The 16,638-nt window shown below is 34.6% G+C and overlaps 1 protein-coding gene across 1 annotated transcript; it reads right to left on the bottom strand.

The window, feature by feature from the left end:
- Positions 1-15,044: 15,044 nt before the first annotated feature.
- On the bottom strand, positions 15,045-15,368 carry LOC145675268 (histone-lysine N-methyltransferase SETMAR-like). Its single transcript, XM_081745653.1, has one exon. It carries the CDS (start codon positions 15,366-15,368, stop codon positions 15,045-15,047), a length of 324 nt encoding a protein of 107 aa, XP_081601779.1.
- Between the last annotated feature and the right edge of the window lie 1,270 nt (positions 15,369-16,638).

Here is a 16,638-nt window from a genome sequence, read left to right as displayed (position 1 = left end):
CAAACGCCGTGTATGTAGGATTTCTTCATATTCCGCTTCCTCGCACTTTCGTTATTCCAATATTTCTTTCATTCTCATCATCGACATCTTCTGTAGCTTACACGACATAACCATTATTTAAAAACATATTTTCTTAGTCCTATTGTGAGTTTAGTAGCTCTACTTTCTACATGAAATTTGCCTGCAAACATTCCGTTTAATAATAAACTAGTTGTAGGGACGTATGCAGAGTATATGACCTGATGGTCCTGACAATTCTCTGCAATCCGGAGAATTGTGTAACTTTTGCATGACAGCGGTGGCTTGGTGGTAGAGCGTTCACCTCCGGTGCTTGGAGTCATGGTTCGATCCCAGCTCGTGCCGAGTGGACGTTGTGTTTGACAAAACACCGTGCTCGTGGGTTTTCTAGGGGTTAGACTTTCTTCATTCCAGCATTTCATTCATCATCACCGTGTCTTTTAGCCTAACCGGCATAAGCGTGGGACACACAACTCCAAGATTTTATTCCATTTTTCATTTTTCGTAATGCTAGGGACAATTTTAAATATTTTAATACCATCTGTGCTCATACGAAATTCGCCTTCTATATTATTATTATTATTACCATTATTATTAGTAGTATTACTGAATATTAGAGACCACAAAATTACATCCTATTGAAATTCAAATAAGCACACTGAAGTAAAGAAAAATAAAAAGAAACTGTTTGGACCCTCTATAAAAATGAATTCCCTTATAAGAGATACTTTGGGAGGATAAGATGGCGAAAAAGATGACAGCTACTGAACAACACGAAAACTGGACCTTCCGATGCCTAACAGAAAATTTGTAGGATTTGTCTTCGTGACGATACATAGTGACGCTCTTTCATTGAGTAAAATACTTTGAATTATGTATTCGTTATACTGATATTTTAACAAAATGTACATACAAATATAAAATAACAATAGTTCCCTTTTACAAATTTTGGTTGAACAGATATGGAACTTGTTCGAAATCCCGAACGAAAATATTACTATTATTTCTAGTAAGAATGGAAGAACTTAGAAACAATACCTCAATGAAATAATAACGTTTCAGACATATTTATGTCTCACAACATATGTATTCTTGAATTGTTTGCTAAACACCCTTAGTTTTCAGAGTACAAATCGAGAGTGTAGACTGTGACGTCATGTTGTCAGTATTTCCACTGAGAAGGAAGTCTTTCGAGTTCTTACAACTCTAACTTGTGAGAACAAGAGATATTTACTATTTTTATGTTATTATACATCATAAATATCAACATTGTAAATGATACAAATTTTTCTTCATATCCTTAGAGGGATCAAACCGCAGACTCCTAAATCACGAAACGAATACTCAAGCCACTACTGTATGGTCTTTCTGTTAAGCAAGAGTCAAGAAACACTCGTGTATGTAGCAAATGGCAAACGTTTACGATTTCAATATTTTATTAACGATGAAACAGTGATTTCGGTCATGATAAAATACTATAGTGCAGAGAATTCAAATTTTATTTTTAAAAAACTTGCAAACACGAAAGAACATTAAGGAGAAAGTGATCTTAAAATTAATTTGAATCCTTAACTGGAACCTGGTATCTCAGACCACCATTTTTTCTTATTAACCGAAAGTATCTCCATAACTTATCTCTATTACATTCGGTTATTCTCGTTTTAGTTTATCCCGTAACCTCGAACGACAAGGACACGTAAACAGATACATCGAGACGCTTAATATTCCAAAGACTCTCTCCCTGGGAATCGAAACTGAGACCCTGCCTACTACACTATCTCATGGGTGGGGTACCAGTTTCGTTCCCAAGGCAAGTAAGCTTCAGATGGACAACATCGTGCTCGTGCGTTTTCTCGGGGCACTCCCACTTTCTCATTCCACCAATTCATTCATCATAAATCACTTGGTTTAATCATAGTCTTCCTCAAACTGACATGCATAATCGTGGGACATTAGACTTAAAGATTACATTTTCAATCTGTTAACCCAAACCAATCCGAAAGAAGAAACAGTTGTATTTTATATTTCTCATTAACGATGTTTCCTAAAATTATATATATATATATATATATATATATATATATATATATATATATATATATATATATATATATATATATAAACATGGGGAATCGTAATTCCATTCGAAAGTGAAACAGAAGACTCATAATACCTTAACCTGACACGAACCCATTACATATCGTTTGAACCTTTTTCTAAAAGGTATACGGATATTCTGAAAAGTGTCAATATAGTGTCTGTTTTCAAACAAAATTGAACCAAATTACGATTCGACTTCTGAATTAAACGGACACATTCTGTTTCAAGCATTAACCGAAACCAAACCAGTTAACGGAGTCGTGGGTCAATGATAACTTGACCAATAGCACACTGACACATCACCCACCGTGATTCACACCTTGCTGACCCAGCACCCACCGTGATCCACTTCGACCCACAAGCCACAATGACCCACAGTAGTAAATAATTTACTTGGGTAAATTTGACCTTGACCTAATTTTGGCAGGTGGGAACGATCCCTTTGCGCTGTTGCTAAGCTGGTATTCGTAGGTTCATGCTCTTAGACAGGTATCAGCTTTAGAAACAAGATTAAAAATGCCTTTTCCTCTTCATCTTCTTCTTGTCGTGTATTGGATAGTTATTTTTAACCCCCCGCCGCAACCCCTACTGCGAAGCTAAGAACGGAAGCTTCTCATAGCATTGGGTAGGTATTTTGGAACCCCATCAATGCTGGTTCCTCCTGCGAAGAGCGTAAGCGATCATTGATCGAAGCTTCGCAATTGGTTGGTCTTCGCCTTCTCATCTATTGTATAGCTATTTTGGACCTCCTACCCTCTGGCGAAGATCGTGATTTGTTCTTTGATGGAAATGGTCTTAGTTGCTAACAGAGGCAATTGCTATGTTTCATAACATATATATATATATATATATATATATATATATATATATATATATATAGATAGATAGATAGATAGATAGATACTGATTTGGATTGGGTCCAATGTATTATAGTATATGATATTCATCGTTCGAAACTTCTCATTTTCGAATCACTGTAGTGCTTTCAAGAGTTCAATGCTCGTAACCCCCACACTCGTCCTTCGGAAGCTTCTCATAGGATTGGGTATCTATTTTGAACCCCCCACGGCATTCGTACCCTCCTGTGAAGATCTGAACGGAAGCTTCTCATAGCATTCGCATAGCGGGTAGCTATTTTTATCCCCTCCCGCCGCTTCCCCTTAAGCGATTTAGCATTAGTCGTATTCCCCACTGACACGCCTGCAGCTTATGAACTGAAGCTATGATATTCAATGATCCTAGCTTCCCACCAGATTGTATGAAATTTGTCTTAGTTGTTAAGGTGAATATTATATTTTATGATTTTTTTGAAAACGTGGGATGAGAAACCGTATATACAGGTGCAGTTTTGAAACACATTCCCATTGAAAACGATGATTAGTAATAAAAATAATGAAACATGGCTTTGCATAGTGTTAGCGCCCCTTGTGGGAAAATTTTCGCCCTTTGGAAGGTTTCCTGGGCGTTAGGTTCCTAAGATGAATATCCTAGTTTATGATTTTTTTTTAAAAAAATGTGTTGACTTCCATTATGGAGGATGATCTAATAACGGAAGCTTCTCATAGCATTTCACAATGTTTTGACAACGTAGGATGAAAATTTGCATACTCAACTCCCCCTTCCCACCTCAGCGGAACCGAACTTATGATCTTAGGGCCAATACCCCACACGCAAGTTCATGTTCGTTAGATTGGAATTTAGTGTCCCTTTTAGTACCGGATGATTTTTTTCAAACGTAGGATGAGAATTGAAGAATTGTACGTATACAGCATTTCAGATTACATGTATTGTTTTGTTGTCGAGAGAAGTACAGTACTTGTTCTCTTCACACACACGATAATACATACGTGCGACTGTAGACAAAATGCAAAGGTATAGCATTTCCGACTGCGAATGAGTAATAAAGGCAATTCGTTTTGAGAACTGCCCTTATCATAATCTTTTTTCCAGCTGCGAGTAAATACTAAACATATCTCATTTCTGAGAATTGTCCTTATCATAATCTGAATTGTGATATATTCATTCGTTCACAGAGAAGTAAGTAGACCACGGCGTTACGTAGACCAGCGGGAAAGGCTAAAAGCAGATTTTTATTGCTAATTGTCCTGCACTGTGGCAGAACGCTTACATCTGATGCATGCGGTTCCTAGTTCGATTCCCGAAGAAGTAAGCTTATGCTGAACAACATCTTGTCCGCGGGTTTTCGTGTGCTACTCACATATTGTCTTTCTACTAATTATTTAATCATTCATTTGCCTTAATCATCCGTCTCCTACTCTCTGAGATCATTCTATTTTCTACGTTATTATAGTAGCTTGCGATATAGCACAACGCTTACCTCTGATGCAGAGGATCCCAGTTCGATACCAAGCCATGTAAGTTTGTGGTGGACAACATTGTGTCCGATGATTCTCTTGGGATAGTTCCCTTTCATTTCATTGCATCATTTCAACATTATTCACTTTACATTAAGCATCCCTTCACCTTAGCCTAAAAGAGATATTCATCGGACGTTAAACTGAAAGATTTCATCTTTATCGTTGCACATTTGTTTTCCTGTTTAATGTGAATCGAAATTGATACAAACTAGATTTAAAGAGTTAAAATTCGAAACAACTTCTGAGAAGATCTTGAGCGTTAACTTGCGGCCACTTAACCTGGGACTCTTAACCTAATTTTATTTACATATTAGATCCTCTCCTGACTATATATATAGTTAGCAGTCGTATATTTGATATGAGAGATACAAGTGTAATTCTCAGAGGAGCTTATCTGATTCGAAAATAAAATGAAATCTTTCAGTTTAACGAACCACGAATACGCAATTTAGGCTAAGGGAAAAAATATTTAAGGTAAGAGAATGACGGTGGAATGAGAATGTGAAAGTAGAGTACTCCTAGAAAACTCATGGACGTTCTTCATCAGAAATCTATTCGTTCAAGATCTAGCCAGGGACCCAAAACATACTCTATCATTGACACACTCTGTCCCATCATCTAGTTTGAGTCGTACATTAAGTTGCAAATCAATGTATTACTAGTCTAAGAGCTCAGTATAATAATAAGGACGCAAACGCATCTATCTTTGTTTCAGGCCATTCTCATAGTTCGTGAAAAATATAACTTTAAGATTCATTTAAACATACGTTAATTAGTTTAAATAACTTTACTCGGTATTTCAAATTCTGTAAGAAGGTTATACAACGTTTCCCACTCAATCGAGTCGTAGGCCTTTCTCAAGTTAATAAATAATTAATATGCCTGTATATAGCATTAGCACTTTTTTGAGCATTATTTTGTTGAGTTTAGCTGTAAAATTAATGTAATAAATATTTGTACTTATGATAATCAAATTCTCTCACTATACTCTCCGTTGACTTACTTAGTTCATAATTTCATTATTTATGCAATTCAGATTATTCTTATTTCGTTTACGATTTACTTTCTATGCGATCAAAGAAATGACCTTTGATCGTGTGATTTGTTAAGACATCATGTTCTCACAATTTGCTCAGGAGAACTTATGAGGTTGAAATTTTCAATTTTTTTGAATGTGTTAAGTTTGGTGGCTCACGCAGAAGAGTGCTTCAGTATATCTTCACAGAGTTAAGAAAGGTATCCTGTGAATTCTTAAGACAATGAGAACAAGCTGATTTAGTGATCATACATGTAGATTACGTCTTCGAGAGAAAAAATACTATCTTGTCTTCGAGAGAGAGACCTGTCGTTTAGATGAATTAGTTAAAGATGGCATCGTCAATGAATTTACTAACCAAACTTAATGCACCAGAGTTAGTATCTTTTAGAAAATTACAGGACTTAAAAATTAATAAAACCTATCGTATTGTACATTGCAAACTAATTACAACCAGATATGGAAAGAAGGTTTGTGTGACATTTGAAGCAAGACAAAAGTGATTCTACCAGGACGCTTTACTGAAAAGGTAGAAGCAGATTTTGGAGCATTCTTATCATATTTGCAAGGTGGAAACATATGTTTAATGTATAAAGAAAAGAAAGATTAATTTTTAATGGCGATCGCATGCACGACGTTGAATTCACTGAGTTAGTCACATCGTAAATGTATGGACATGTACAAATAAGAAAAAACATGATTATGGACTTGTTCTTCATTTTCCTCCTTTCCCCTTCATGTGTCCTTAAAGAAACAAGTGTGTATAGTGACATTTTCTGTGCTGTTCAGCTACTGAAGTAACATGTCCATGAGTATTTGTGCATGAACTATGGTAAATAAGAAAGAGTGTTTGTTGTTAAATGTTCAATATGGACTTAGTTCAATGAAAACCAAAACAATTTGTATCGGACTGGATAGTGATACACTTGAACCAGTGATTCGTATTGGTAAAGGGCTTGTGTTTGGAGTGAAGTTAAATCAGTCAGAGTGGGAAAGACTTGTACAATTCATCCCATTTGTTTCGGCCTAATTAAATTCTCAAGTGGAAATTACATCTATATATTCTCTTAGACGAAATAATAAACTGTTGGTACTAAACCTAATAGATGAAAAAATGGAGTTAGAGAAAAAAGGAAAATTTCATGCTCCTCGAAACAGTGTGTACTTAAATTGAAGCGAATTATTTCCTTTCTTGGGAATTTTACAGTGTATTGAACGTGCTGTGAGAAACAGTGAAGTTTGCAGTGATGTGGTACGTGAATACTTGGTTTGTTTACAAAGACTATTCACAATTATGTAGAATTGCAATGTCTTGCATGTACTGAACTTGAGGGAATTCATACATGTGTGGATGAACAAAGTATTAATAATAGAAGGAGCATTAGTTCTCCGAATGAGTCTCTTGCCTTGAAGAAGGACGGTGATGTAAACATTGATGTTGAAAGACTAAAATTGGAAATGAAAGCATTATGTAAACAAAAAAATCATAGAAGCAATCAGTCATGAATTGTTTGACAGGATCCAAAGACAGCTATGGTAAGGGAAACTGATACTCTACCTTTAGAGGGTATCGATGAGATAGATATGTATTGATATAAGAGAAGAAATATATTTTTCAGGGTAGTGATTTTAGTGAAAGTGATATATTTCATGACGTCAATTGAGTGACAACAGCATGAAAATATTTTTATTGCTTGAAAATATGCATTATCGAGTCTGCTATTCCATTAGTGAAATTGAACACGCAAACAAATAAAACATATTTTTCAGTCTAGCGATTTTATTGAAAGTGAAATATTTTATACATTTCTGAAAATGTATCATTCATTAGTTCAGTAATATTTTACGTTTGATGAAAAATCGTACTTGAATTCATTACTAGTAGTATCTAATTTGAGTATAAGCTTTTCTGGGATTCGAAAAATAAAACATTTAAAATATTAATTAATGTAATGCTTATTATTTTACACCATCATCATATTTTTACCAATCATGTTCATTATTGAATAAATACAACCCCATAACTTTTGATTCGGCTGTGTTGATTCGTGTTTTAACGTCGTTTACATCAGCGATGCTATATGAGACGTATGTCTACTACTACTAATTAACGTGGAATACAAACCTCAGGAGTTCTCAGAAGAAATCGAACCCAGGGTAAGGCCGCTAAAGGAACGTACAATAAACGCTTATCCACAAGGAAGATCTCCTTTAACATTTATGTAAGGAGACTCAGTGGTAGATCACTTTGTACACTTCTATTGGTACATCATGATACCAAATAAAAAATTAAGTTAGCAATAAAAATGTATTTGAAGAGGGAAAGAGAGAGAGAGAGAGAGAGAGAGAACTATTAGCTATCGCATGAATCTAGTGTGTCTGTTTCCAGAATTCATGTTCGTTTGTTATTGTCTCATGATGAGATATTTACACAAGTTATGCAGGATGTTCTTAGAAAAACGTGTTGAATAGTAATAGGAGAACAATGCTTATATCCTCGAGACTAAAGTACACGTATAATTACTGAAAGTGAGTGATTATGAAATAATTAATAAAATACAACATGTGCAAGGAAACAGGAGAATATTAAGAAAACCTAGGAACACGATACTGCCATTCATGAATAAAACATTATCGTAAGTGGGATTTCCTACATATGAGAGTGCATCGTGAACCCGGGGCCAAGATGATGAGACGTTTCTAAATACATCATGTATTTTTTGTAAATGTGACTGCTGATAAGCATCTAATGGAGACGTAAGGAAGTGGTAATTCCAAAGTAGATACTTTTTAATTTACAGATGGAATTAAGAAATATTTCATTTTTTTTCAAATTCTGAAGATTCTACATTTGTGAGTCTTTGATATGATAGATGGACAAGTATGTTTGTGGTGATAGATATAGAGTAAATACTAACAATTTAAGTAAACTTTTGCGTCCAGAGAAAAATGACGAAAATATTTATGAAGCTTAATATCCCATATTAATCTTGTTTAATACTTACAACGAGGAACGTGAACCGGATTTCATTTCGATAAGGGAGGTGTCCACATTATACAAAATTTACAGAAAAGTCGAAATGTTAATTAATGGTAGGGTCGGACCTTGAACACAGCTCTTCATCAGAGCAAACGAAGAAGAAGAATGAATATGAATTATACCTCAAATGTTGTGTACGGAATCGGGTTCAATCGCAGCTTTCGTAAAATGAACTCTGTGGTGTACAAACATTGTGCGTGCGTGGGTAACGTTTATGTTTCTATTCCATAGAGTTTTTTCTTAACTTCTTATTCAAAAATAAACAAAATAGGTGGTTACTTATTTAAATGTTTCTTTCGGCATTTGTACTCTCGCTTTGTTTTTAAATCACGTTCACATTTTATGTCTTATCTAATAACTACCGAGATATGAAAGTAGAAACAAAATGTACAAATGCAGGGATTGAAAGACTTGTTACGAAGATGTGAAGATGATACCTCAAAATAATATTACTCTGGTAAACTAGTATTGTTAATGAGTCAAGAATGTTCTAGGTACGAAAAGACAAAAGTCTCGAATCGATAAGTACATTTTCAAATTCAAGATGATACAGAAACATTCGATACTTATGGGCAATACTAGTTCACATATCTGAGACTAATGAGCAATACTTGTTCACACATCCGAGATTTATGGGCAATAACATTTCACAAAGCTTTAGATCACAATCACTGTTTAATGTTACATGACTCTTGTGTAAAAACTATAAATTGACAAAAGTAATTGTACGAACACGATGAAGATGATTTATCAAGGTTTAAAGATACGCTAATCACTGCGCAATATATTCCAATAATAAATTCAAAACCGTGTTTATATTCTTATATCACAACTTAGCGTACCTTTAGTAAAGCAAAGGGATGCTGATAACTTCTAGATGAAATCAGGGCATACATTTTGTACTTTAATTTCCAAAACAAGACGAGACGACAAAAGATTTTTGAGAATAATTCCAGAATCAACACCCAAAACGGTAACATCGAGAACTGTTTTCTTTGAAAACAATTCACCATTCCAAAATAAAATCTGTCATCTCTTTTTTTAAAATTTAAATGATAGATATTACTTATGAGTTTAACGCTGATTATCATAGAGTATAAACGATAATAGATAGCGAGACGTAGTTGCGAATTTTAAATGTTTCATAGAACAAAAATGTAAGATCGAGAACTAGTTTCTTTGAAAACAATTCATCGCTCGGAGAATAGCCTGTATCACCTCTCTTAGTCCTCTTTTCAAATTGGTAATAATAGAAATCATTTTTGGTTTTAACGCTAATCGACATAAAGCAAAATCGATAATAGATAACGAGAATTCAGTTCTGCAAGAATATAGTTAATCCGATCCGATCTTTATTTTTTTCCGGGGAACCACATGATATAGAAACCTGCTAAATTTTAAGTTTGAAGGGGTGGCTCATTGGTAGAGCGTTCACATCTAGTGCTTGGGGTCCTTAATTCGATCCCAGGTCGAGCCGTTTGGACTTTTTCTGCTGCAAGATCACTGTGCTCGTGGGTTTTCTCGGAGTTCTCCCATTTCCCGTTCATTCCACCATTTCATTCATTTCTCACTCTCATCGTCTCCTTTAGTCTAACCGGCATAAATGTGGGACGTAAAACTTAAAGATTTCATTTCATTTAATTTTAGGTTTGAATATTATAAATATATAGGAATAACGGTAAGAGATAACAAAACAAATTGCAATGTGAAGTGAAACTCACTTGAACTATGTTAATCATCGTTGAGATCATAAAGTAATATTTTCTACCACTTTCAGTTCGTTTAAAAGATTAACGTGTGTGGAGGTCGTTTCTTTGATCTTTACCCAAGTAAACTTGTGATGAACAGCATCGTGTTTGTGGATTTTCCATTAGTTCTCCGAACGTTTCTACGTCCATTGAGAGAGTGCTCACATTTGTTTCTTCTCCTTTTTAAGTTGTATATGAAACAGAATTTATTTAAAGTGAGACGCAAACTACGAGAAACATCGAACTTCCAAACTAACTTGTTTGGTGATATGTAGTGCATACCATTATCAAGTTATAGTGAACTGTGTGTAAAATTTTGATCGACTTTTGTTACTATTGCGATGCGACAAGTTGTAACGTTTGTTACAAAAAACATTGTTCTGTATGCATGGAATTTATGGTGGAATTTATTTTATGCAGGTGGCAACACTGGAGTGGCTTGACCAAGATTCGAGCCGGTTTGAGTCGCCATTGTGTGGGCTTGCTTCATAGTGTGCGGAGGTTCAAGAAGTGGTTGTTGAGTTACGAAAGTCAGTCAACTTAATGTGCAACGAAGTAAGTAATAGTTTGTTTTGTGCTGCTTTCTACATTATATTTAATCTGAAGTTATTAATACAGAAGTTAAAACAAAGGAGAAAGGAAAGAGTTTTTTTTTTTAAGTGAGGCAGACAATTGAAACGTATGAATGAAGTTTCCTAACTACTGTAATGTACGTAAGTATACTTAAAGTTTTCATATTTATTGTCTTTTTCGATAAAAAGTATGCAATTTAGTATTAAAATTTGCGTTTAATGGATATTGGAAAGGAATAGTAGCTGCAGTTAACTTGTTGTATAAGAGCTGTGTGTGTAAGAGTTTCAGGGGAGGAAAGCTGTTTGCCTGGTGTCAACCTATATGACTTGTGGGTGAATCGCTCACGCGATGTAAACTCTTCTTCCCCTCTTATCAATCATCTGTTTCATGCTTTTTGTCTTTTTTGAGTAATGCTTGACTTCAAAAGAAATAAAGTTCGTGAGCGAAAGGAAATTTTCAATAAATAATGGAACAGTTTGTTACGTCCAATTACTCAACAACCATGGAACTAAGAATTTAATTCTCCTATGGTTAATCGATGAACAATGGAAGGAAGAAAAGAAATAAAATAACATTTATTTTTGTAGAGTCGTTATTCAGTGGATTAAAAGTAAATTTATCTTTTCGTATTTGTTATATTCACCACCAAATTATACCACTGCATACTTGAAACCTGTAATTCTATTTGTTTTTCCGGGTGTGGATATTCTCCGGTTTTTGTCTTTCAAACGGAACAGTGGAACCGGAACATTCGGTCACTTAGGGGAGCATAGCAGTGGTTACGAAGTGCCTCAAGCGATATGAAGACTAGGTCGAAAATAATAATGTATGCACCATCATTTTGCTTGATTTATTGATTGTATTGTATATACATGTTTCTCGGTGATTTTTTGATAGATAGTGTGTATAAAAGGGTTTTGAAAGTAATTATTGTTTAAAAGTAAAGAAACCACCTTGCATTTGCTGAGGATGGTAATAATGACTTCTTCAGAAGATTTACAGTGTCACAGCGCTCCTCACCTTCTGGTGAAAAGTAATTACTTTCAAAACGAAACTCTGACATTAAAGAAAGAATCGAATTAGTTCATTAAAAGTTTGAAATTTTTTGTACACGTTCATCATCATCATCTTTAAACACCGCAAGTTTACATTTTAAAGAATGAAATACATACGCGTGAAGATAACTATTAGATCACTTGTTAAGACAAACATCAACAAAAGTGAGAAGTATGAACGTGATGTTCTCACATCAAGTGACGTGACGCTGAACAAAGAAAGATAACCTATATATCTAAAGAATGAAACACTGATCTATCTTATATAAAGAAGAATACTTACATTCACAATTCCCATGGGTTGAATTCTGAATCATTTTATTTGCCTTAGGGATTGGGTTTTCGTCACTATTTTTCTTCACAGATTCCAAATCAAGAAAAGAGAAGTTTCCAGTTGTATTTTACTGCTTCAGTAATAGAGTATTCACCTTTGATAAAAAAAATCTATTTATTTTCTCTTCTCTTGGAAAAGGGACACTCCATGTGGCGAGAGAAAGAAATGTTTAATTTACAGATAGAATGAAAATGATTTCATTTCTTCTTTTCAAATTCTGAAGATTCTACATTCGTGGGACTTTGCAAGTATCCGTGGACAAGTAAGATTTTTGTGATATATATATATATAGGGTGAAATGCACAGTTATTGGCCACTTAATAAAAATTTTGACTTTGGTGTTTAGTGGTGCCCTTATTTCATGCAATTTAAAACTAATATTTTTTAAGTGGACTTATGGGGATATTAGCTTTCGATTTCGGTTATTCTTTTTGCTCTAAGTTGTACAGCATTTTTACAGAATCTATTTTTGTAAAAATATGCGGAAATGTACAGAAATTGTTCACATTTTTTAGTGATTGGGCGGGGTTTGTACTAGTGATGGTCCACTAAATGCAATCAAAATTTTTGAGCTTACTATGAGTACAATTTTGTTCTACAGCCTAGAAATTAAACAGAAAGGTCACTATTATATTGATAAAAGTAGTTTAGGATTGTGAAAATGAAACAATGCATTTTGTGGTTATTTTAAAAAAATCTATTAATTTCTAGTTAACAAAATATTAATTTCTATGTATTATGTTTCTTTTACAGTTTTAAAAGTTTACAATGTAGAAATCATGAGAAACACAAAAGTAACCTTACTTGAAAAATATTTGAATATTTTATAAATTAGGCCTATATAATATAAAAATAATAAACAGTGCTTACAGTTAGTCGTTCTTTATGCAAAAAATCATTTCAAAAAGACAATAAATTATAATTTACTTTAAACCATCCACTCCCAGGTAAATTATCTTTAAATGGGTTTGGACGAGGATTCTCTGTTAAAAATTCCCTTACACTATGCAGAATGTCATCTTCTTACGTGGGAAGCCCTTCCTGGATGCTTCAGTTATCCATCTGCAATTGTTGAAAGGCTCACTTGTACTTGCTATCAAATCTTTGTTTTCCATTTAAAAAAACCTCATTAACGTATCAATAATTTTTAATAAAAAATATGTCAAATTAACATATTATTCACATTTTTCAATAGTTCCAAAAATATTTCTAAAAGATCTGTGTAATTTAACAAATTGAAATGTTACATAAATATATCAAAATAGACGTAACTTTCTGGTAGAAGAAATTATCATAGCATTTTCAATTACTCTAAAATCCAACTTTTATTAAATATAAACCCTGGAATTTTAAAAAAAAAACATATTAATTGAAACGTAGCTAATGATTCCAATTAGTTGCTTGAGAAGAATGCTGTGAAAGAGTGAATGCTAATAATAATATATCGAAATATTAATGCAGTTTTCTGTATTCTCCGTTTTTGTAAGTGAATACGTAGATTAGTAGACCTAAGTAGAAACATAAGTATTAATGCAGATATCAATTTCGCTTACCGAACAATAGTGTCTGCTTCCTCTTGTGATAAAATAGGGGAAGGACCAAACGTGTTCTTGCAATTGGGGTTCTTTATCTTATATTGTAACGTAGCTCTTGGAATTCTATATTTCTTTGCTATGGATCTCTGAGATGCTTTTTTTATGAACTCACTGAGAGCCTTCTCTATAATATCCTTATCTTAAGGTATTTTAGCAACTTTTGGCATTCTTGCGATTACGACTGCAAAGCCTGAAACAGAAAATCGAGAAACCAGAACTGTACATAGTGATTGGCCACCCGATATATTTAGTTATTGGCCACCATGCCAACAACTGGTAATTACATTCAGATTAACGTGAGAAAAAGATATATTTCATAAAGTGCATAATAAAGGCTAAGAATATTTTTAAATTGCCACATTTATTAACTGCGCAAATACATAGTAATTGGCATACGTGTCCAATGATTGTAATTGAAGAGTAATCAGGTTATAGTTATTAGCCATCCCCCGAAAATGAGGAAAGTAAAAAATAGATATCAGAAATTCTGTTATATAGTGCTTCAAAGCTTAAGAAATTCATTATCATCAATTACAACAAGAAAAACAAATTTTAATCGTGAAAGTGATTGATTTATTGTTAGAAGAATCCTTAAGAATTTCATAAGACTTACCTAGAATTTCAGACTTATCCGCACATGCCTTCACTTCCGAAACATTACAAAGGCGCAATCTTGCGGAACAATGACGATTTACAAACAAAGAAAAGACAATCACCGTCCGCTTCAGCAACATAATTACGAGAAATTTCGAAGCACGTCCTTATTATTGTACTTTTAATCGCAATGTGGCCAATCACTATTTGATGGGCAATGACTGTATGCTTTACCCTATATATATATATATATATATATATATATATATATATATATATATATATATATATATATATATATATATATATATATACACGAGGGTTGGAATCTAAATATTGGCAACACTGCTGTGGAGACACTATGCAATGAAATGTACTAGTGGCGCTGATAGCGCACATTGTTGATATACCTACCTAACCTCCGAGCAAATAGACTCGCCCGTCCCACGTCACCGGCAGGCGCACAAGCGAGGGAACCACAGTCACTTGTGAGCGATTGGTCTAACGTAAAGGTGTCACTATGCTTTCGAAACAGGGACAACGGAGTTGGATCAAGATTGAATGTGCCAGAGTTCATGGCTCGTAAGATCTGGCCCATGTCTCATCCAGTGTTACGATACGTCGTAAGAAAGCCTCGCCTTCGCGCTGATAGCACTCCAAGTGCGTCTGAGCAGTGTCGTAACGCATCCATTTCGGCGTTTCCGTCAACTCATGCGGAACCCATCGTGATGCAATTTTGCGCATGCCCAGGCGTTCCTTCAGGATGCGCAGCACAGTCGTATGAGCTAATCCGGTTTCGTGGGCAAGCTCACGAATCGTCAGGCGTCGATCACTGTCCACTAAAGCGGCAACAGCTTGTACTTCTTCAGAGACGCTAGGACGACCTGCCCGATGCATTCTGCCACAGTTTGACGACCTTCGCTGAAGGCTTTTACCCACCGTGCCACTGTTCTGTACGGCAATGCCGATTCCCCACACGCCTCTTGAAGCCCTTGATAATACTGCCGTGCTGTACGACTTCTGGTACATTCAATCTTGATCCAACTCCGTTGTCCCTGTTTCGAAAACATAGTGACAACTTTACCTTAACCGTTCGCTCACAAGTGACTTTGCTTCCCTCGCTTCTGTGCCTGCCGGTGACGTTGGACAGGCGAGTCTATTTGCTCGGAGGTTAGGTAGGTATGTCAACAACGTGCGCTATCAGCGCCACTAGTACATTTCAATGCATAGTGTCTCCACAGTAGTCTTGTCACTATTTACGTTCCAACCCTCGTATATATATACATGTATATATATACCAACAATTTATGTACACTTTTCTGCATCCAGAGAAAAAGGACTAACGGCATCGTTGTTAATCTGAAAAGAATGGCATATAGAAAATTATAATATTCATAGGAGTAAGAACATTATTTATAACAACAATAATAAATACACTTCAGTGATACAGGAGTTAATGCCGTACCTATAAAATCACAAGAACCTCTCAAAATCTTGGTGACTTTTTAAAGTGATTTAGAAAATGAATTATTCTAATAGTGCTTCAAACAATTTGATGTCACATAGCGGAGGGGCTGGGGTGAGTAAAATCAGTTTTTCGTGAGAAACGGGCCCTGTGGAGACATTTTACCTAGGAAGAACCACAGAAGAAGACACAAATGAACATGAAATAATATTTCTGTAAAATCTAATAAACGAAAAGATAACTTTCTTCCTTGGTTACAAATTCACGATTTTTAAAATTCATTTTGATTAAGAATCTACGAATTAAGTCGAGGCGAGACGACATTCCTACTAAATCTATTAAACAAAATGAGAAATTTATTTATTATTTCCTAATTAATCACACGTGACGAACTAATTAACCATAGATCTATGTAACGCAGAAATTTTAAATTCCAAATCGTAAACCAATCTTTCTTTATTTAAAAAGTCTTAATCATACGACAATAAAGTATGAACTAAAGAACTCCGCAATAGAAGTAAACGCACACCGTTTCCATTGTCATTATATTACACAACAACTTTTATAATAATAATAATATTGAAGATATTGAATTTAGTACTTAAGAGGAAACAAAAGTATTCGAGAAAATCTACGAACACAATGTTGTTCACCGTAAAGATACGTTGCATTGTGATCGAACTAAATACTTCCCCAATAGAG

This window comes from Thermobia domestica, chromosome 18, assembly GCF_964235325.1.
Source record: "Thermobia domestica chromosome 18, izTheDome1.hap1.1, whole genome shotgun sequence".
Classification (NCBI taxonomy): domain Eukaryota; kingdom Metazoa; phylum Arthropoda; class Insecta; order Zygentoma; family Lepismatidae; genus Thermobia; species Thermobia domestica.
This window is presented reverse-complemented; position numbering and strand designations above follow the sequence as displayed.

Coding starts and splice junctions, on each gene's coding strand:
- LOC145675268 (XM_081745653.1), bottom strand. CDS start 15,368: ATGCATCGGGCAGGTCGTCCTAGCGTCTCTGAAGAAGTACAAGCTGTT.